General features: G+C 38.4%; 1 protein-coding gene across 1 annotated transcript in view; it reads left to right on the forward strand.

The window, feature by feature from the left end:
• LOC127452932 (eukaryotic translation initiation factor 3 subunit E-A) overlaps positions 1–23,612 on the forward strand; it is a 64,245-nt gene that overhangs the window by 14,830 nt on the left and 25,803 nt on the right. Inside the window, exons 6-7 of the mRNA XM_051718823.1 lie at positions 12,844–12,969; positions 16,407–16,531. Of these exons, the coding sequence (XP_051574783.1) occupies positions 12,844–12,969; positions 16,407–16,531 (251 nt within the window). The remainder of the gene's footprint in view (positions 1–12,843; positions 12,970–16,406; positions 16,532–23,612) is intronic.

A 23,612-nucleotide genomic window follows, 5' to 3' on the forward strand; every position in this document is an offset into this window, starting at 1 on the left:
TGGAATTTTCCATTTGTGAATATATTAGTCATATTTGGCTCCAATATATTTTGAGCAAGAAATTGCTCTTTGTGAGTGCAGCCTCTATAAAAATAACTTTATATTTTAGAATTTCTAGTAATCATGAATGGCTGAGAAAGTAATAGAAAAATCATGGAAATTCATCGGTCAAACGGTGTGGAAAATCCTGATATTCAGTTTTACTCTGAGATAGATACGTCACTTAACAGAAGTAAATTGGTTGGTCAGTGTTGTTTCATGTTGACTTTAAACATTATCCAACTTGCACCAAATGCATTCCCGAGACACTAAAAACTGCCTGTTGAACATAAGAGGAAAAGTGCTCTCTCCCAACTGTCAAGTCATTTTGTTAACTCTTTTACCGAACCACAATCTTATTGGAGAACAGAATACTAAAGCGCACACACAGACACCCACACACAAGTTCTCTTCATCTAAGTTTCCTGTTCTAAAATGACTCCATGTATCTTTTTTTGTAATGTTGTTGTCTGGAGAAAGATCCAGTCGGTGATGCACCGAGGTCCTTGGATTAAATAATTTTCACCAGTGGAATACTTTTGGAATCAGATAATACCAAAGTAGGTTTGAGGGGGAAGATAATTGCAGTTCACTGAGAGTACTGGCAGTATCCACGTTACACATGCGTACTTCTTATTTCCTCTATAAACAAAGGGCTCATTGCTGGGGCTCTGGTGTTTGTGGCTTCTCTCCCACTGCCTGTAGAAATGAGTGAAAGATGAACTTATGGGTGAAAGTGGCTGGACACGCAGGGCTCAGTGTAGTTTTGTTTAGCTAGGTGGGGTGGGGGGGGGATGATGGCTGGGAATGAACTAATTGACCCCCTTCTTTCTCTCTGGCCACACTGAGTGGAGGTAGTCTAGTGTCTTGAAGAGAGGTGCCCATTGTCAATGCTGCCCTGGGCCAAGAGTGTTGCGAGATCCCCTGCCGCGGAGCCTTTCTCACGTAACCACATAGCCTGCTGTTTCGCATGGAATGCACTCCAGACAGACCTCCTCTCTCATATGATTCACCCAGCCTACATTGTGTTGTAAAAAAGTAAAACATTTGCCAAGCAATGCTTTGCCACTGTGGCAACTAGTCGCACCAAAAGTGAGGTGACCAAACCCTTAATTTGATGTGGAATGGTTTTCATTTTAGAGGTGTGATGAGGACATTGTTTTTAAGCTTTGTTGTTTAACTTGAAGCTTGTGACTTGTTTCCCATTTAAGAATGATTTGCTGCATCAGTCATGCTGTTTGTTTGTTTGTTGTGTCTCCTGTGGTTTTCGTGGGTGCCAAGGGAAAGATCAGCCAACGAGCCTTGAATTGCACCCTTCAGTTCTTGCCGTCTTTTTGGCATATTCATAACAATGGAATATGCTGCAAAAACATGATGTCAATTAGGGCTGCTCGGTTATGGAAAAAAATCATAATCACGATTATTTTGGTCAATATTGAGATCACAATTTTTTAACACGATTACTCATTGGCTTTGGAAACGTCATGCTTTTATTGAACTTTAAAAAAAAAAGTACAACATTTTTTGTCTTTTTAACAGTGGATTTCCTTGAGCTTGAAATGTAAACTGCACTGGGCAGGGGAGGAGGCTATTGTCGTATGGTAATTATTTTGTTTATGGTAGTCAAATAAAGGAAAGCCTCCATCGCCATCATTTACAGCAGGGGTGCTCACACTTCTATGGAATGAGATCTACTCTTTCATCATGTTATTGCAGCAAGATCTACCATGTACAACATAGTCTATACATTATCACAATACCAAAATCTCAGTAGTCGGTTGTGAAATTTGATGATTCTCAATACCAGCCTCAAAACCACAACAAATAATAACACTAACTAATATGTTAATAATGGAAGAATGGTTTCAAGTTCTAAAGTAATTATTCAAGACTAGTAAACAGTCAGTAATAAAATACAAATAACAAAGCAATATAATTGAATTAGATTAAAAACAATAGAACAAAAAATACAAATTAAGAAAATTCAGTGCTTTTTAAACAGCTTAAAAAAATTAAGAGCAGTAGGCTATCAAGTATTTAAGTAAACATTCAGAATGAAATTCAACATAAAACTACTACTGGTCTTTACTGTATGATTATAATACATTAATACTTTTTAAAGCTACTAAAGTTATCCAGTCAAGAGCAGTGAGTGCTTTCTCATTTTCTTGTTATGGTTGTTTGATTGTTATAATGACACACTACACTAGACAGCAGCAGGTCTATTAGCTTACATTTATACTTACAAGTCTGACAGTTTAATACAAATATCACTCTCTGTGTTTACATGAATACCTCACCAAGATGGGCATTTTGGCAGAATTTTAAAATGTATTTGACCGTTCAGGTGCACATTAGCACGAGCATTTTCGGAACACGCGCATGTTTAGCACACACACATACGCCGTCTGTCAATCAAATAGGTCACAGCTGTTAATGTTACGTGCTCTGGATTATTTTCAACAGCAGAATAAGAATATGAACTTTCTAATAAGTGACACAGGCCTAGGCTATCACAAATATAGCTGGTTAATTTTTCGTTTAATCAGTCTGCTTGTCAGGTCGGGCAGGTAAAATTCTCTTTCACTTGCCCCTTCAAAAATCCACTTGTCCCGGACAAGCATTAATGTTGAGCCCTGATTAAATTTTGTATTCAACATTCTCCGATAACAATTTTTTCTTCTGCAGTATAGCTCCTAAAGTAAATGTATATTGTTTTGGAAAACAAGCTGAAAAAGACTAATCAAAAACGTATTTTGTTCCAGTGTATACTGAGCTAAGACTCTCTCACCTTTTATGTTCACTTCGATCCATCTTTAATTCACAAAAAATAAACTTTCTCTTCTTAATAGAGCTGCATATCGGCAATTTTCTTCATGATAAGACACACACAGTTAACGTGACATATATTATGATTCACTATGTAGCGAGCCATCACGTTATAATGTAGCTTCAGCAAATGCTTGCGAGTGACGAGCATCACCGCGCCAGAGTGTACATCACCCGGGAGAAGATTCAGTCTCTTACCCGGTCACTTCACGGCACTCATAGACGCAGTGCTGACCGCACAGAGAAATGCCAGTTTTGGAGTTTATTTTCATAATCCGCTTCCATATTATTTGAACATATTATTATTATTATTATTTCCATATTATTTGAACATATTAAAAGATGCTTTGAAGATATAATGCCGGAGTGTTTCATTGCGAAACGGAATGCGGAATGCGTTTTATCTCGATTAGCTTGTTTTCATAATCTTTGGAAGCCAAAATCGTAATTAAAAATAAAAATTGATTAATAGCCCAGCCTTAACGTCAATGCTGGACCTCTCTCTTTCTGTCATATGAAGTAATCTCATGGTTTGGTCATTGGTAAATGTAGTCTGCAAGTGGATTGGCCTGGTAATGCCATAGGGTTCTCTCCATGCTGATTTCTCATTTAAGGCTTTTTTCTAATTTAATTTGCATAAACAATAAAAGCTGGCATATGATGAGGTAGGCTACTCATCCTAACAAAACAACATTATTCCCATTGCAAACACATCAAGCGTTTTGAGTAGATGAGACCCCCAAACACAGCAACCAATTTTGTTTACACCATCGCTGCTCAATCTAAATAAATCGAAGTTAATAGTGGGGGGTTCTCTCTCTCTAGTGTTTTGAAAACTTCAGATTATTATCTGCTCATTTGAAACTCGAAATAAAATTAAAAAAACGCACGCTTTTAACTTACTATACCTTCCACTTGCGTCTGCAATGGGAAAGTGCTTGAGAAAGCCATGTAAAGAACTTAGTTTTGTGGCTTTCCAGTGTCTATTAGTATCTATGTGGTAGAGTAATCTTAGAAGTTGACGAAATTAACTTTTAACAGGGGCATTTATTTTTGTATTATTTTTATTTTTCTGGGCAAATGGACCAAAAATATTGATGGCTTATTTTCCTAATTTTTCAATCAATTGTTTCTAGATTGAGAAAGCCCCTCCAACGTAATGTCATATGCAACCAAAGCTACTTTTCCACCATCAAGCCTGTTATACAAACAAACATACATACAAAAATAAGCTTCTTATCCAAATGCAGGTTCGGTCGACTTTCGCAAGGTTATATTTTAAAACGGACCAAAACTGGAAAATTTACATTGTGGTTATTTTTATCCATCATTAGTTGCTTTTGCATTATTTCTGCATTGAAAAGTACCTGTTCTCACAGTCACGGAGCTCGCTTTCTCTCTTCCTATGTCTTTTCTGCCGCAATACAGAAGAAGTGATCGTGGAGATGGAGTAAGTTTTCCTCGTGAAAGAGTGTGATTTTTATTTATCCAGTCGAGGCTTGTCGTAGAACGCGTATGCAGCATTCAGTGAGTAAAGAAATGCATCCAATAAAATAGCAGACTGATGTGGCTCATTTTAGTGCAAGAAAAAAGCTTGGTGACAGTATCTGAGCTTGAAGTCTTGTTCGTTCTTCAGTAAAAGATTATTGGTCACTTGACGAGAACACAAGACCCCGCCTCAGTGACAGAATGATTTTTCAAGCAAAACGGATGTTTTTTCAGTCTTTGAAGCCATTAACTCAGCAGGGAGTCCCGACAGTCAAGTGATTAAAGAGCACCTATTATGGTTTTTAAACATGCCTAAATTTGTTTTAAAGGTCTCATACAATAGATTTACATGCATCCAAGGTCAAAAAACACTTTAATTTGCTCATAATTTAAATTGCAGCATTACCTTTTTTTCCCAATGCCAAAAAGGACTCGTTCAATGATCCGTTCTAAAGGATTCATTCTAAACTCGTCCTTTCAGAGATCCTACTGTACTCTGATTGGTCAGATGTCCCAGTCTGTTGTGATTGGTCTACCGCTTAGTGTAGTGTTTGAGGGCGGGTCAAAGCTGTTTGCGAGCAGCCAATGAAGACCAGAGGCGGGTTTTTTGTTACCAAATTACGTAGGTTAGTACAGGAAGTCTGGAATTACTAACGACTCGTTTCAGGTGTTCAGAATCGGTTCTTTCTTTTGGGAGTCAGTAACCCCATTTGTCGTGCACTTTGATTTTTTAAACTTTGCAGACTTTTTTACATTCACAGATAGCTATATAACACACTGCATGAAAGGTAATATTTGAAAAACCATAATAGGTGATCTTTAACACCTCCCGCTGAGAGACGCTAATACACGCTCAGTCTCCTACTGTCTGGCCGGTGATTGTTAATAAAGGTAACACCTGAAAATCATTGGGAAAATCAGCTAGGGAGATGCCGCCTTTTTAGAAAAAAAAAGGATAATTTTAACTTGACATGGCATAAAAAAAATACACAACAAAAAGGCAGTGCCCTTGCACAGCTAAACAGGGCACAGCGGTCAAAGACGTCCATCTAGCGCATGTTTACAGATCCTTAAGTTGAGGTCTTTGGTCTTGTAACTATCAGCGTCTCCCAGCATAAGCAGTTGGTTTTAAAACGCTGTGTCGTAGGGCTGTCGACAAAATAAAAATAAATAAGATAAATAATAAAAATAGATAAAAATTCTAAATTCGAATATTCGATAAATAAGATAAATACGCATTTTAAGAATTTAAGATAAATACACACATTCGAATGCTAAAACTGCGCATTCTAATTTTGGATGTGTGCCAAGCACTGCCGATGATGTCAGACCGATCACATTCTTGCCCTAAAAAAGGCTAGATGAAACATAACAAAATACAGTTTAACAGAAACCAGGTGTCTCGAGACGCATTTTAAAGTTCTTTTTAACTTGACACAGCATCTAAAAAACAGTGCTCCTACATAAGACACTGAATAAACAAAAACAAAGCGAAACAAAGATGTTCATCTAGTGCGTTTACATAGAAAAACAAATGGTAAACTGGATGGTTGCAAAAGTGTTGGGTGCGAATAGCCCCTTACAGTAGGTGGAGGTCTTTGGCTGTTGTGTCTTGCTCTCTTATCAGCATTTCTCAGATTAATCAATGGGTTTGTCTGTAAAGGAGTTCAAGTTGGAAATGTGTGTCTCGAGATCCTCACGTTCTGTTCCTTTCTGTTGTGTTCCGCCTGTTTGAACAGCCCCTGACCAGGGATCATGAGCCGCTATACCATTGAGTTCAGCCGAATACCACTGCCATCTAGGAATAATTCTACCCTACATACAGCTGTAATTATTGAAATACACTGTGGTATATTGCTGTTATTATGAAGTTTGAGTCTGTGGTAGTATATACTGTGGCACCAGTGCAAGTGTAACACCGTGTTAACACAGAACTGCCTATTGAAGCGTTTCTCCCCTTGTTTTACTTTTGATTTGAAATTTGAAAATATGAACCGACTAAAACTTTTTTTTATTTTTTATTTTATGCACTTTAGTTTAAAATGGAACGTTTTTTTTAACAGCCATGAATGTTCTTTGCAATAATATAACATGGTTCTGAATGGTTATATGAATTTAATGCGCCCTCTTGTGGACTAAGGAAATAACATCAATTAAAAAAATCAGCTGACTTTAAAATTCTAATTTAATTTGAATTTAGAAAACTTTTAAGGTAAAAATTTGAATTGAGTTTTTCCTGCCCAATTGACAGCCCTACTGTTTTGAGTTGAAAGGTTTTCAATTTGGAAAAGCGTGTCTTGAGATCCCCACGTTTTGTTCCGTTATGAACTGTTGTTAACAGCAAGGTATGTTCTTTGCAATAAAATAACACTGTGCTCATTGATGCTCATTGGTTTATATGTATTTGTACATCTTGTGGACTTAAGAGACGTCAGTTAAAAAGTCTGGATGTCTTGTAGCTTTTTTCTTCTAACTGAAATAGTGTCTTTAAAATTAGAATATAGCCTAATTCAAATTTTGGTAATATTTCAGAAAAAAATTCAAATTTAGTTTCTCAGGTCTAATGACAGCCACAGTAGCCAATCATGGTTTGTTGCTCAGTCCCTCCAGGAATTTGTGATCTTTATGCAAATTCAACCAGTTTCCCAATTTTTTGTGGTAGCTTGCAATTTTTTATAATTTCCGCAATTGCGCCACATAAACTGGGAATTTTGAGGTAATTCGACTGCTTTTCTCCACAGCATCAAAACAAGTGCTCGAAAGCCTTCGAGACATATCTAACTGCACAGCTGCCATTTCTGTTATCTCCACAGTAACAAACTAAGCACCTCCTCCTCTGTGTCACTGCTTGTGATTAACCCTGTGTATAAACCTGCAACAACCAAGAACATTTACCATTAGATGAATGTTAAAGTGAAAGCCTTTTCTAGCTAGTGTTTCACACACTCCTCAGGACCTGCTCTAATTGGTTCTTGGTGCAGGTTGGAGACGGCCTCAGTTCATTTGGAGTGCTCGCACAATGCACTGTCACATTGGAAAATGAGACTCAACATTTATCAAACATGTTCGTTACTGGCATTTCTATATTCGCTTAAAAATCCCTTATTTGGATAATGCAACGTGATTAGAATTTGTAGTGCTCAATAATCACATTTCTCGCAGATAAGCATAGTTAAATCAAACGGTGATTTCATAATCACGACAGGTCTAATATTGAATCCTCATTTGTGTTTTTAGATTACAGTTTTATTGTAGGTCTACTATTTTAATCTTACCAAAGTTTCCTTGCATTAATTGCAAGGCAGAAATGTTTAATATTAAAATAATTAAGGGTCTTCCATTGAACTTATTCCGCCATATAACAGTTTTCGCACCTTAAATGTATTGTATTTTTGAGTGTGTTTATTATTTTTTGCTAAGTAGCTGCCCCACCCAAACTTCATGTTTCAAAAAGAATTACATCAACACAAAACAGAAAACGGTTCTCTTCAAATGATTTCATGGAGTCTTTAGTCGGTCAGACTTTCTTACCGTTTACCTGCCTTATTTTTTACTATTACTTCTCCATTCTATTTCTTATCCAGCCCTCTTCTATCGGTCATGTCAGACCTCCCATCTCCTTTGGCAGCTCCTAGCATGGGAGAGGTTGGGGTCCAGAACTCTTCTAACGTGGGAAACGCAGCCATTCAACAGAGGAACCCATGCTTGCAAAATCCAGACCTGAGGTCCTGTTACAGTGAGGACCCGGTGCGAAAAGAGCAACTTATTCGTATCATCTGTTAATGCAGGGATTGAATGTTGAGAATAAAGATTGAGTGTCCCGTTGGATCCCCAGCACAGTAAATTTATTGTTGCTGGTCAGTGAGTGAAAATGTGCCCATTTTTGGAGGCAGTGGAAAGTCTAGGTAACTCATGGAAAAACCCAGGTATTGAAACTATTCTTGCAGGGCCACTGCTGAAAGCCAGTCAGTGTGTAGAAAGCTACCATAATGACATGGAGCTTTGCCAAATGTAGCAAGCAGGGACTTCCAGGAAAAAAACAAACATTTTTAGAAATAAAACGTTGACCTTTATATTGGCAACATGGATGGCTTTTTCCACCTTCTCCCTCCGAGCTGATCTCTCTGAGTTTTATGGGCTTTAAAAGTCATTTAGATCCATCCAACTTGGGGAATTTTGATCAAAGTGCTGCACTGTTGCAAGTGCATGGGTTGTTGTCTGTGTGGTATTTATTTTTAAGCTGTTCCATATATTTGCCTATCTTACACTATGCAAATATTAGTGTGGTAGATTTTTATCGCATCATAAATTTACCTTGCATTTTGTTTTGTTTGTTTTCTTTCTTGCCAGCGAATTATTGGGCGAATGGAATGTTTCACAAACGTTTATTTGTTTATATGACTACATGGAAAAAAATTAATAATTAAAATGCATAAAATGAATGAACATTATTTCATCAAAGTATCGAGTTGAAGATTGTTCTTGACTTATCAGCTGATCAAAATTTTTTAGTAAAAAGGATTTAACGAATTTAAATTCTTCAAATAATTGTAATAAAGGCTTCACTAAGAGTTTTGCTTTAAGCACATATTATTAATTAAAGCAAAAAGAATTGGAATCATATGAAGGTAATTATTTTTAAGCTGTTGCTTATAACTGCATTTCTTACACTTTCCAAATATTTCTGTGGTAGATTTTTATCTAGCCAAAAATCTACTGACATTTTGGATTCTGCTTGTCTTTTTTGCTGGTGAAATATTGGGTGAATGGAATCTTTTGCAAACATTGATTTTAATATTACTATTGTTTGTTTGTTTAGTACAAATATGACACCCCTTAACCTTTTATTCTTTGTAATTAGAGATGGGTGATATATCAGTTTAATCGATATACTAGTAGAAATGTGTAAACGGTAGAACTTTTATTTTAGAGGATTGTTTCTATAGCGGTTATGCAAAATAGAAGGGAATGCACAGCTTGAGAAGTTGTGCTACAAATAATCATTATATTATTTTGTCATAAGTTACATTTGTGCTTTTTTGCAATCTTGGATGAGAGGAAGATCAAGTAGATAAAATATTATTAATTAATAGTTATTTATTCAGGTCAGAGATTTTTGAATCACTTTCCTTAAAAATGCTGATATCATGATATATATTGTCGTCGACCAGAAATTAAGAATATTGCAATATAATTTTTTTGCTTATATCGCCCACCCCTATTTACAATTGTACGCTCTCACTGAGGAAGTAGAGGTGAGAGGTTGTATTTGAAACATTCAGACTCTGATTCCTGGTTGTCTCCATGCCATTGCATCTTTTGTATGGCATTTTCACAACTTCCTGAGCAACGGTCTGTCTAACCACTCCACTTCCCATGAGCCATAGCCGAACCTCTTTGTTTTTGTTTAACATGTTGAGATACTTCAGCAGCTCAATAATCTGCAACAGATTATCTCCTGCTTTTGTTTGTTTTTGACTTTTTAGTTGTAATTTAAAACAGCAGCTTACGTTCCTTTGAAGCTGATTGTCTCTACAGTGATGGACCATGTTAAATCGTGTTCATATTTCTATACAAGAAGCTGGGCAAGTATCTTTCAGGGACTTTATAACCTAATTCCACAGGATGTTTTTCTTTTGCGCTAAATGGTCAGGAGATCATCGCAATTACTAGTTAATCAAGTTATCTAAACATTATTCCAAGGGCCTGTTTCTGCTTAAAAAGACTTTGTTACTGGCTTCCAAGAACATAATGATGCTCACATTTTTTGTTACTTGTCCTGCAAAGACCTTCTCACCAGAGCAGATACTCGCAAAGCTGTTCTCACTTAACCTGCAATCACACGACCATCCATCCTTACCCAGTTTTCGTGTTTAGTTAGCAACTTGGATTTGATTGGTTGTTCCTTTACCTAATGTCTGGACCTCATTCACCCACTCCTCCACGTACAGACACTTTGATTAGTGTCCCGCCACTCCAATCCTGTCCACGTCTTAGAGCTGATCAAAGTCTGCAGACATGTGTGAGGGCCGGTAACAGGGGCTGCAACGGTAGCAGCACACATCATTAAAGACCCTCACCGAAGACAAAGGCAGTGCTAGGAGGTCACAGAGAGTTCACGTGAGCTTCGCAGAGCTTTTCTTTCCCACTAATGATTAATGATTCTTCTCCACCTCAGATATCAGAAAGAGTCACTTGTATAATAATATAAGACTTCATATTGTGCTTCCAAAGTTTGTTGTTCGTGTGACTCTGTTTTAATGATTCGTAACCCCTTTCATCTCTTGATGTGACTCTCCTTTCCCCTGAGCTAGCACTTGACCCCGGGCTAGTTAAAGAGCTCTTGTTTAACTTATGTAATTATTTCCCAGCAATATCAGAGACATGTTGGCCTTAAACCTTTTACCCTTGTCTGAGGACCTCTTTGACCTGACCTCCTGAAAAAAAAAAAGGAACACTTAAAAGTGAGCTATTATTATAATATAAATTCATTTAATAAAAACTTCACATGGATAATTTCAAAACATTAGTGCTCGGCGATATTTTGACTATTTGCGATTAGGCTATATTTTGTTGACAATATAGAATTATACAACATTGTGAATATTGCAATAATTTTTAAGTGACTTTTAATGGGCAATTAAGTTTTCTAAAGATCACACCAGTAGTCTAGTTTTTGTCTCGACCTGTGAGTATGAAAGTGCTGAGACAGATATTTTTATAACGTCTGATTTAAACTTGAGTTGCAAAAATGAAGATAGAGTTGGAAAGTTTGTTTCCTTTCTGTGAATTATTTCTTTCGAACGATCCATTCCAACAAATCGGCTCAACTCTGATTCAGCAGTTACCTTGTGACACCAATCAAATTGTTAATGGAAGTGCCCGCGTGGCATTTTACAGGTTTTAATGTTTTTTTTTTTTTTTTTTTTTTTTTTTTTTTTTTTTTGGAGATACTTTATAAATGCAGTTAAAGTGATAGTTCACCCAAAAATGAAAATTCACTCATTACTTACCTTCATGATATCCCAGGTGTACATGACTTTCTTTCTTCAGTGGAACACATTTGAATGGAGATTTCTCTTTTGAAGCTCCAAAAATCACTGTCCGCATAAATGTCATCCATACGACACCAGCTGTTAATGTCTTCTAAAGTGACATGATCACTTTTTGTGTGAAAAAGATACATACTTAAGTACTTTTTTTAAAACTCTAAATCATGTTTCCTGTCAGGAGCGGAAAGCGCATGTAATGCAATCTCATTGGCATTTGAAACACACGAGAACTGAGGCATGTAAATCACAGCGGAAGAGCAGCGCTGTTTACAAGTGAGACGGAGGTGCACTGCACAGTAGCTTCATTGGTTTTGATTTAGAGCTGTAGTTATCTGTTTCTTTACTCACAGTGGTGCGTTTGTGTGCTCATTCTCAACCTTGTGTAGAACGTGAGATTACATTTGTATCATGGCAACACGAAAACGTCACACGAGGGACCACGTGATCTCCACCCTTTCGTGAAGCTTACCGGAAGCGTTTGATTATAGTTAAAAAGTACTTAAGTATTGATCTTTCTTTCACACCAAAAGTGATCGTATCGCTTTAGAAGACATTAATTTAGCCGCTGGAGTCGTATCAATGATGTTTATGTTGTCTGTCTGTTATTTTTGTAGCTTCAAAAGAGAAATCACCATTCACTTGCATTTCAAGGACCTACTGAGCCAGGATATTTTTCTATTTTCTTCAAATGTGTTCTGGTGAAGAAAGTCATACACACCTGGGGGTATCATGAGGGTGAGTAAATAATGAGAAAATTTTAATTTTTGGGTGAACTATCCCTTTAATCAAATTAGAGGAGATACATATGAAAATATATATTGAATATTGTCGAAAGGCTAAAAAAGGTATAGAGGTATTTTAGCTAGTTGAATTTCATAGTACAGTACTTTTAGAAAATAGTTCATTCTTGGCATTGAAAATCAAAGAGAAGAAACCCATTTATTTATTTGTTGTTGTTATTTTTGTTATGTGGACACATGCCTAAGATGTGCTTACTAATGAGAAATGCCAAAGTCTTGTGGAGAACTGTTCGTGTGTGGCACAGTGGTGGCTTTACAAAGTATATCAAATGAGGTTTTATAAAAAGCTAAACAGTCTTTCAGGATCCATTTCTTACTCCCTTCCGAGTCCCGTTCCCAAAGATGACATAGTTGAATCCGTTTATCCACTGTAAATAAATAAAGAAGTTACTCCGGCAAGCAGAGTGGCCACTGTTACCAAGAAAGCTGAAGCTTGTATGTCAGCAGTGGGAAAGGACACGTGTCAAACACAGTTTTCAGAAAATAGAAAGGTACCGAGATTTGTGGTCTTGGTGTCAGAGACACAAAAAATAATTTTGTGAATAATGCACATTTTAAATGCTATGTGATTTGACTTGATTGTCTTCTGATGTTTACACTTGTTCAATTTCTTTTCCTATGTGTGTTTTGTGCAGGTCCCAGCCACGGATAGAAATGCGTTGAACTCTCTCTGGGGCAAACTGGCCTCTGAGATCCTGATGCAGAACTGGGAAGCTGCTATGGAGGACCTCACCCGCCTGAGGGAGACTATCGATAACAATGTAATGTCCCACCACTCAGAATTCAATACGGCACTCGGTTTCCCTTACATAGGCCATAATATTGACCGCCTTGTGTTTCAGCAACAGCACCGCCGCCTTTGCCGTCCCCCTCTGTCTCCCTGCTCTCTTCTCACCACAACTCACAAGTCAAGCAAAACCTTAATTGCACTGTTATGTCGGTGCAGCTTGATTTTTAATTGGAGGAATTGAGCTGGGAAAGGCTGAGGGTTTGGCTTTGAAAAAAGTATGAGTAAATAAAAAATAAATATCTTGGACAATGATGGCAAATTTCTATTTTGAACTGTGATTCAAACTGAGCCTGGAAGGCAACGGAAGCCAAATTTTGGTTTCTCAAGAGTCAGAAGTTCATCAAAGAATTAAAGCTACTTAGCAAGTCACCTTTTAAATGATTTTAAAAACCTGATGAAATAGCTTGACAAGCGAAGTTTTCTTTCCTGTCTTGATATGTTTTATATTGCAACAGGCAGTTTGTGTAGGACATATCGATGAGGTTCACATCCACCCCCCCCCCCCCCCCTTTTTTTTTTTTTTTTATAGTACACAATGAGTAATTTTTAATCCAGTTACTTGGAAAAAAGAAAAAAGTTTTATGCTGCATTTATGTTGTGTCGGAATTACTCTAATTACGAGATGAAAACTTGGATGTTCTACTCAGACCGGTTCACGTCCTTGGATGAAATTATTTCTATGGCAACACTCAATGGCAAAATAGATGCAGGTGGGCCTTTTTTGTTAATGAAAGTTACTAAATTGATTTATTAATACAACTTCATATGTTATTGCAAAATGTTTACGAACAAAATGCACACCAGTTAAATGGATAGTTCACCAAAAATGAAAGTTCTCTCATCATTTACCCTCATGCCATCCCAGATGTGTATGACTTACTTTCTTCTGCAAAACACAAATGAAGATTTTAGATGAATATTTCAGCTCTGTAGGTCCATGCAATGCAAGTGAATGGTGACCAGAACTTTGAAAGTCCAAAAGGGACATAAAGGCAGTATAGAAGTAATCCATAAGACTCCAATGGTTTAATCCATGTCTTCAGAAGAGATATGATAGGTGTGGGTGAGAAACAGATCAATATTTAAATCCTTTTTTACTGAGAATCTATACTTTCACTTCCACATTTAGCCACCTACTGGTTGGGGCTGGTCAGATTGATCGTAAAAAAGGTCTTAAATATTTATCTTTTTCTCAACCCACACATATCATATTGCTTCTGAAGATATGGATTTAACCACTGGAGTCATAAGGGTTACTTTTATGCTGCCTTTATGTCCTTTTTGGACCTTCTGAGTTCTGGTCACCATTCACTTCACCTTCAGAGCTGAGATATTCTTCTAAAAATCTTAATTTGTGTTCTGCAGAAGAAACAAAGTCAAACACATCTGGGGTGGCATGAGGGTGAGTAAATGATGAGAGAATTAAAATTTTTAGGTGAACTATCTTTTTTACATGGCTATGATACAATATCTTATCAAACAAAGAATTTGTATAGCAGTCATAAAATTCCAACTTGAAATAAGTTTGGCGAAGATGTGAACGGTTTTAACAAGTCAGAAACATAATAATTGTGTTAATTCTGACATGATGTGATTGTGAACCCACCATTATATCACCATCATGAAATGCATATACAGTTGTGCTCAAAAGTTTGTATACCCTTGGAGACTTGGTAATATATGTACCATTTTTAAAGAAAACATGAGTGAGCAGGCAAAACACATTTATTTTATTTCTTATGGGATTCATATTCAGCTGTAAGTTATAACAGAATGGCACAATCATAAAAAAAAACATGGCAACAAAGAAAAAAATGAAATGACCCCTGTTCAAAAGTCTGCATACCCTTAGTTCTTAATACTGGGTATTGCCCCCTATAGCATCAATGACAGCGTGCAGTCTTTTGTAATAGTTGTCTATGAGGCCCCAGATTCTTGCAGGTGGTATAGCTGCCCATTCGTTTTGGCAAAATGCCTCCAGGTCATGCAGAGTCTTTGGTCGTCTTGCATGAACCGCACGTTTGAGATCTCCCCAGAGTGGCTCGATGATATTAAGGTCAGGAGACTGTGATGGCCACTCCAGAACCTTCACCTTTTTCTGCTGTAACCACTGGAGAGTCAACTTGGCCTTGTGCTTAGGATCATTGTCATGCTGGAAAGTCCAAGAGCGTCCCATGCGCAGCTTTCGTGTAGAAGAATGCAAATTGTCTGCCAGTATTTTCTGATAACATGCTGCATTTAGCTTGCCATCAATTTTCACAAGATTCCCCGTGCCTTTAGAGCTCACACACCCCCAAAACATCAGTGAGCCATCACCATGCTTCACAGTGGGGATGGTATTCTTTTCACTATAGGCCTTGTTGACCCCTCTCCAAACATAGCGCTAATGGTTGTGACCATAAAGCTCTATTTTGGTCTCGTCACACCAAATTACAGTGTGCCAGAAGCTGTGAGGCGTGTCAAGGTATTGTCGGGCATATTGTAACCAGGCTTTTTTTGTGGCATTGGCGCAGTAAAGGCTTCTTTCTGGCAACTTGAACATGCAGCTCATTTTTGTTCAAGTATCGTCGTATTGTGCTCCTTGAAACAACTACACTGTCTTTTTCCAGAGCAGCCTGTATTTCTCCTGAGTTTACCTGTGGGTTTTTCTTTGTATCCTGAACAATTCTTCTGGCAGTTGTGGCTGAAATCTTTCTTGGTCTACCTGACCTTGGCTTGGTATCAAGAGATCCCCGAATTTTCCACTTCTTAATAAGTGATTGAACAATACTGACTGGCATTTTCAAGGCTTTGGATATCTTTTTATATCTTTAAAAACCTTGTAACGCAGGTCTTTTGACAGTTCTTTTCTGCTCCCCATGGCTCAGTATCTAGCCTGCTCAGTGCATCCACGTGAGAGCTAACAAACTCATTGACTATTTATACACAGGCACTAATTGCAATTTAAAAAGCCACAGGTGTGGGAAGTTAACCTTTAATTGCCATTTAAACCTGTGTGTGTCACCTTGTGTGTCTGTAACAAGGCCAAACACTAGGGTATGTAAACTTTTGATCAGGGCCATTTGGGTGATTTCTGTTGTCATTATGATTTAAAAAGGAGCCAAACAACTATGTGATAATAAATGGCTTCATATAATCACTATCCTTAAATAAAAGATAAATGTTTTTTTGCATAATCAGTCATATTTTCAAAATCAATGCCAAAATTTCACAATTTCTGCCAGGGTATGCAAACTTTTGAGCACAACTGTATCTGCTTATAGTTAATTATGTAAACTGTCTGGAGTTCAGAGTGTAGCATATTGGTGCCTTCAAAGCCAAGAGACATGAACTAAATGCCACAAAACTCAAATTTTGATTTAATGTGATCAAATTAATACTTTTACCCCATCTTTTCCTTATCTGCAGACAGTAAGTTCTCCTCTCCAGTCTCTCCAGCAAAGGACTTGGCTGATCCACTGGTCTCTCTTTGTGTTCTTCAACCACCCCAAAGGCAGAGACAACATCATCGAACTTTTCCTCTACCAGCCACAGTAAGCACCTTCTGCAGCTGTGCATTTTCCGTCTGGGGTTTGGTATTGCTTTGGTAACACTAATAAAAATGGATGAGGTAGGACAAGAGCATGGGTGCAGGTTGGAAAGCCCACCACAGTCCAGAAACGAATCTGCTGATGCTGTGCTCACCAGCCCGCCGCTCGCAGACCCACGACCCCGGCGGTCAGCATGAAAACGAGCTTGGCAGCTCGTGCGAAAGCTGACAATGGCAAAAAGGCTACTTTACTCATGGGTTCAATGTTTTAAGCTTCTTAAAGCGATGTGTGAAGACTGGGCAAGCTTGTTGATCTTTATTTAATCCTGTTAAGTGTATGAATGGACAAGAAAAAACTGTTCCATCCATACAAATATTGGCCACCCAAGGTTCATCCCCAGCCCTCATCCCGATCAGCTTGGAATCTCCCATTAGAAAAGTCAGCTTCAATATTTTCTTTGAAATTTCACTTCACACTTTCTGGATAAAAGTGGTGGTGCCATCATGGTGCAAAAGTTACCGGCTTTATGCTTAGGTTGCTATGGGGGGTTGCCAGTGGAGCTATGTGGTTGCTAAGGTGGTCTGTATGATTTTTAGCACATTACTATGGCATATCTAGGGTGTTCTGTGTGGCTGATGATGCGTTGCTAAGTGGTTTGTTAACTTGCCCAAATGAAAAGAACCGATCCCAAGTCTAGCCCTTTTCCACCAACATGGTTCAAGGGTGGGCTCCTGGGCCGGTCCGGATTCTCGAACTTGCCCGCATGTTTCCATAGCAGAAAAGGCAGTTCTGGGGCGGAAAAGCTGGTTCTGCACCAGCCCCCAAAAGTTTGCTGGTCTCAGACACAGGAACCGATTACGTCAGGGTGTGGAGGGTGGTATGATGTTTCGTCACGAGAAATGTTTTCCCAAACAGCAACAGAAGCTACCGTCTGCAGCAAGGAGTACTTCTTCACTCTAACAACAATAAAAACCCTGCACAGAAATGTCAGAAATCAAAAGCATTGAGGAAATGCGGACTAAACGAGCACTCTTCTAGTGATATGGTTTTAAGATGAGATTCAAGATAAGAGCATTCGCAAAGGAAATAAAGAGTCTACGAGGAGATACGTCAAGTAATGATGCACATCGCTTTAATCAGATGATTTATCGGTTCTGTATAGTTGATCTCATGAAGTTATTACATTTGCTAATTTTGTTAGCTTTACTTTCACACTTCTCATCTTATTTTGTGCATTGTTTTTTTTCAGTAAGGGGACTAACCACTCATGTAGGGAGACTGCGACTATCTGTTAAGGTAAACCGGTGGTATTCTCAATCAATATGTAAACGTAATATTATATGCTATGGCAAAGCCTCAAATATAACCATCTGCTACACCAATGTTAATAATAATTACACTGTTACAGTTTATAGTACTTAGCAAGTTAAGCTGCATTAAAAAGTTCATACAAAGTAATGTAATAATGTTACCTGTTGTTTTGAGCATAGACGTTGTCTCTGGCAATCTTGTTAAGCAGTGTATAAATATATTTAAATTTGTCTCTAAAAACAGAAGTTGTACACAAACATTATAACGTGCCATGTTTGTTTTGGGCAGGTGAGGTAGTCACGTAAAACTACCCGTTACGTCACTGTTTGATTTTCAAGCAGATCTCGGTTCAGTGGAAAAGCGCGGCCTGTTTGCGAGAGGCTATAGATTGCCCCAGCCATGAACCTGCCGAGCACAGACTCGGCACACGAACCATTGTCATTTTGGTGGAAAAGGTCTATATTATGATATCATTTCAATCTGGAAGCCAGAGTTACGCTTAGCCCTTTTCTCCTGCTCTTGACCGTTACTTCCTGTTTCCACGGCCATTGACCTGTGGCTGTGAGCCTAGCTTGAATGTTTGACCCACTGATTGAGCCCACAGCATAGGCTACGACCGGGCCCTATTGCAGCCCTAATCCAAGCCTTTTAGACAGTCTGCTGGCATAACAGTTACCCTTTTGGACCTTGGTGCTCATTATACAAGTGAATTCATTATGCACCATTAAAACCCCTCCAAAAGGTACTTCTAATTTGTGGTTGGACTCGTCAGAGCAGAGGTTTTTCAGTGCTAGCCACTTAATTTTATTTTTTTGTATTTTTGTTGTTATTGTGCTTTTATTTGGAGAGTTGTGGCAACTAAGAGCAATCAAACCCCATAAATCTGTATCTGAGTGTAATTTACAGAATTAGATACACTGCGTTTTATGTACCACAACATTATTGTGTTCTTGGATGGTAAGTACATTGATTGTCATGTTTTAGTTGGACAACTGCATAGTAGACAGCTTTGACCCTGTGAAAAGACCTTTTGTTTTCTGTTCTTTTTTTTTAATTTGTGTATATTTTGTTGGCAATTAAGCTGACAACAGCATGTAGCGTTCCGGTTCATTTTATAGTTGTTTGGAGGGCGTTCAGGAGAGTGTACGAGCTGGTGCTCTCGGCCTGAAGATGTAGTCATGCTGTCGAGCAGAAGGCCAAAAACAAACAGAAACTGAAATTTTTTATCGCAGGAAAAACGATACCAAAGATAGGCTATCATATAATATGCTCCCAACCAAGTCCAAGGGCAGTTTGAGAAGGAATATTGTCACAAGATGACCTATGATGTAGGTGCAAACAGGAAAGTTAATACTGTCGAAACACTATCCCAGTCAGCTCAAAGTGGATTCAGAGTTTCATTTGATTTACCTCTAAACCCCCCCCACCCCCCGTAGATGCATCATGAAATTGGAACTGCACAACAATTCCCTCCTTGGCTTGCTTCGATTATACCTTTCGCTCTCCCTCCTCTCGCAAGACCCTACAAATCTACAGCTCTCAATAGAGTGAGCAAGTGTTAAAAAGTAGCTAATACTCGAGGATATGTGAAGTTTTCACAATTTTTATGTTGTTTGTTTATGCATGCGTTGTTTTTATTGTGCCGTTTAGGGGCAGGTAAAAAACAAAGATCTGCGCTTCTGTGTTGTTACAAAACATGATAATGTGGATACACAACCCTCTACAATGAGAATAAATCACTAGAAAAATTTCAGATGTAACTTTTTTGATAGTAAGTTTCAAATGTCAATTCCGCATAATGTGTGTCCATCAAAGATGAGATACACGCACACCATCTTCATTGCATAATGTCTCTTAATATCCTTTCTGTTTTTTACAGAAAGTTGTTGATTGTACCAGTGGATGTGGTAAAAAATCGTGCACATTCTTTCACATTCATTTGTGCTCAACCAATACACTTTCTAGGCATGAGGCTCTCGCTGAACTGCTGCTTTTCCTAAAGAGACCGTGCCATTTCAGTGCTTGTTATACAAATGAATGTAAACTCAATGTAAATACTGGTGAATTGTAAAAAAAACAAACATTTCAAACAGTGACTAATATTATTATGCATATTTCATCACATATTAATTGAGAAAATGTGGAATTTATTATTTTAAAAAGCTAAAATTTGATTATAATAATGATGACAAACAAATTTTGAAATTCACCAATCAGCCACAACATTAAAACCACCTGTCTAATATCGTGAAGATCCCGCTTGTGCCACCAAAACAGCTCTGACCCATCGAGGCTTGGACTCCACAAGACCTCTGAAGGTGTCCTGTGGTATCTGGCACCAAGTCGTTAGCAACAGATCCTTTAAGTCCTGTAAGTTGTGAGGTGGGGCCTCCATGGACGGACTGGCTGGTCTAGCACATCCCATAGATGCTCAATCGGATTGAGATCTGGGGAATTTGGAGGTCAAGTCAATGCCTTGAACTCTTTGTCATGTTCCTCAAACCATTCCTGAACAATTTTTGCAGTGTGGCAGGGTGCATTATCCTGCTGAAAGAGGCCACTGCCATCAGGGAATACCGTTGACATGAAGGGGTGTACGTGGCCTTCAACAATCTTTAGCTAAGTGGTACATGTCAAAGTAATATCCACATGAATGCCAGGACTCAAGGTTTCCCAGCTGAACATTGCCCAGCGCATCACACTGCTTCCAACAGCCTGCCTTCTTCCCATGGTGCATCCTGCTGCCATCTCTTTCCCAGGTAAATGACACACACACACCCGGCCATCCACATGATCTAAAAGAAAACATGATTCATCAGACCAGGCCACCTTCTTCCATTGCTCCATGGTCCAGTTCTGATGCTCACGTGCCCATTGTAGGCACTTTCGGCGGTGGATAGGGGTCAACATGGGCACTCTGACCGGTCTGCGGCTACACAGCCCCATATGCAGCAAGCTGCGATGCACTGTGTGTTCTGACACCTTTCTATCATGGCCAGCATTAAGTTTTTTCAGCAGTTTGTGCTACAGTAGCTCTTCTGTGGGATCGGACCAGACGGGCTAGCCTTCGCTCCCCATGCGCATCAATGAGCCTTGGCCGCCGATGACCCTGTCGCCGGTTCACCGGTTTTCCTTCCTTGGACCACTTTTGGTAGGTACTAACCACTGCCTACCGGGAACACCCCACAAGACCTGCCGTTTTGGAGATGCTCTGACCCAGTCTTCTAGCCATCACAATTTGGCCCTTGTCGAAGTCACTCAGATCCTATATGAACTGACTGTTCACTTGCTGCCTAATATATCCCAACACTTGACAGGTGCCATTGTAACAAGATAATAAATGTTATTCACTTAACCAGTGGTTATAATGTTGTGGCTGATCAGTGGTTACATATTTGTTAATGGTTCATTCATGTAATATTGGAAATAAGATTCTGTAATTACAAGTTTATGACTAGTAAATACCATTCATGTCAATGTAATACTAGTTGGAAACTTAGAATTATAAGAAAGCATTGAGTTTTCTTGTATGAAGTCCTTAAAAATATAAAATTGGTGCACATTGTCAACTAAAACATTATTTTCATTGACCTACATTTTATGCCATTTTCATCTTATGTTGACGTGTTTAACAGTTTATGCAATTTTTATGTTTTAATATTGGTTTTTGTAATTTTACACTTTTAACATCAACTAATGTGCTGTCCTGTTTTAGTCAGAATAAATGGACTAAAACGATTGGATATGACATTATGTTCTCTAAATGTAAAGGACATTTTCACACATTTGTCATTTTTGTGATTTTTCTAAAACTAAAATGAACTGGATATGACATGAGAAATTTTTTACGAAATTTAAAGGACATTATCGTCAAAATAAAAACTATGACTAAAACAAAAAACTGTTAAAAAATGTAAGGGACAGTTCACACTAAAAAATGCAATTACCTACATGTTGTTCCTAATCTTCGTATTGTTATTTCTTGGAACACAAAAGATGTTTGGCAGAATGTTTGACTCCACCATTCACTTGCATTGCATCTTTCCCCATAAAATATAAATATTCCATAAAAAGTACTGACTGAGACTAGCATTCTGCCTAACACCTTTTTGCATTCCAAAGAAGTAAAGCAGGTTTGGAATAACATGAGGGCAAGTAAATGATTACACTTTCATTATTTGGTGATCTTCATTATTGGGTGATCTGTCGCAGATAGTGCTTCACCCAGCGGAGAATGTGACGCGCTCAATTTGAATTTCTGCTTTCGTTTTTTGTACTCTTCCTTGTAAAATATTTTGCTGCCGATTAAGTCGTACCATAGCTTCGGTTTTAGCTGTCAGGCTCAGTTAGATAATGCTTATTCTTTTCTGTGCGCAGCCCAGATATGCCATCATGACTCATGTGAGCGGTCTGGCCATCGGAGCCTCCCTGGGAGAGCGAGTAGGTGTAAGGTAATCAGGAACACAGCATGAAGTGTTGTGGTTTGCCATGAAGGCAGACAACTACAGAGGGAGGAGAGGCCGAAGGCTGCTCCAACTGGGATCACGACGCCGAATCCCGCTGCCGTTTTTAGCACCGACATCACAAGTGCCACAGGCCCCCTTGTCCCTTTAATTGTTTCGGCTAATTAAACCATCCAACAGCCTTTTCCCTTCCTTCAAGTGACATGTGTTTCTTCATGCGATCTGTAAGAGAGCTTTAGGGCCTTGCCAAGGCAGAGCAGCTCTACTTCCTCCTCAGAATTTAATTTGGTCCTCGTATGAGGGATGTGGAGGAGGAGGGGGTCAAAGATGTTCATACAGATAACGCAGGCACGGAGGCTGTCCTCCAAAATGGCTCAATGTTAAGTGCACCTTAACAGGAGCTCTCAGTCCTATGACAAGGCATCTGTTGTATGTTTTTTTTTCTTTTCTTTTTTTCCTCCATATAAGAGAAAGCTCTTGCTAGTTGTTAGTAGAGTGGGAACTTTGTCTTGGGTTGTAATAGTAGTGCTTTGTAGCTTTTATTCTTGGGCTGAGCCCACAGCTAGTTGACCTGTGGCTGAAAAACAAGTCCCCGGTGGATAGAGTTTCACTGCTCTGCAGGCCTGGTGCTGGTGATCCGTGTCTGCAGAGGGGGTTGTCCTTCCCTTCTTTCCACAGAAGGACCAAACAGAGGTGCTTTCAACACAGTCTGACTCTCATTCTTACGTTGAAAGTAACTCAGCAAGATCTCTATATTAGAAAGGTGAAATTGATTGCTCACCCTATCTATAGAATAGTGTTTCTCAATCCAGTACTGGAGGACCAGCAACCCAGCACAGGTTGGATATCGTCGATGTCTTACACACCTGATTTTACTGATTTATTACAAAATTATTTTTTACTAAATTTATTACTTTTCGAAGCGACCAGACTTGCGATTTTTGTCTGTCAGGTGATAATATGGTGGGGCTGGGTAAAATATACTGTATATAATCACACTGATTTTAATGACCTTTTTTGTCACGGTCCTTCAGGGCTGCACAATTAATCAAAATAGCAGTGTTAATATGTGATTATTAAACCACAAAAGGCTGAAATGAAAGAAGACACAAATTAACATAGTCTGGTGCACTTCAAGTAAGCAAAACATTTAAAGCACTGAACAGTAGAATGAGAAAACTATGTACATAATATGAACAAACAATATACATGATAATCATGTAATGTAAATTATTTTATGATCTTTTATTCTCTTGTAGTCTTGTGTAATTTTTCTGTTTAATTAATTTTCAATCTACATATCTTATAGA

The sequence above is a fragment of the Myxocyprinus asiaticus genome, chromosome 15 (assembly GCF_019703515.2).
Source record: "Myxocyprinus asiaticus isolate MX2 ecotype Aquarium Trade chromosome 15, UBuf_Myxa_2, whole genome shotgun sequence".
Classification (NCBI taxonomy): Eukaryota; Metazoa; Chordata; class Actinopteri; order Cypriniformes; family Catostomidae; genus Myxocyprinus; species Myxocyprinus asiaticus.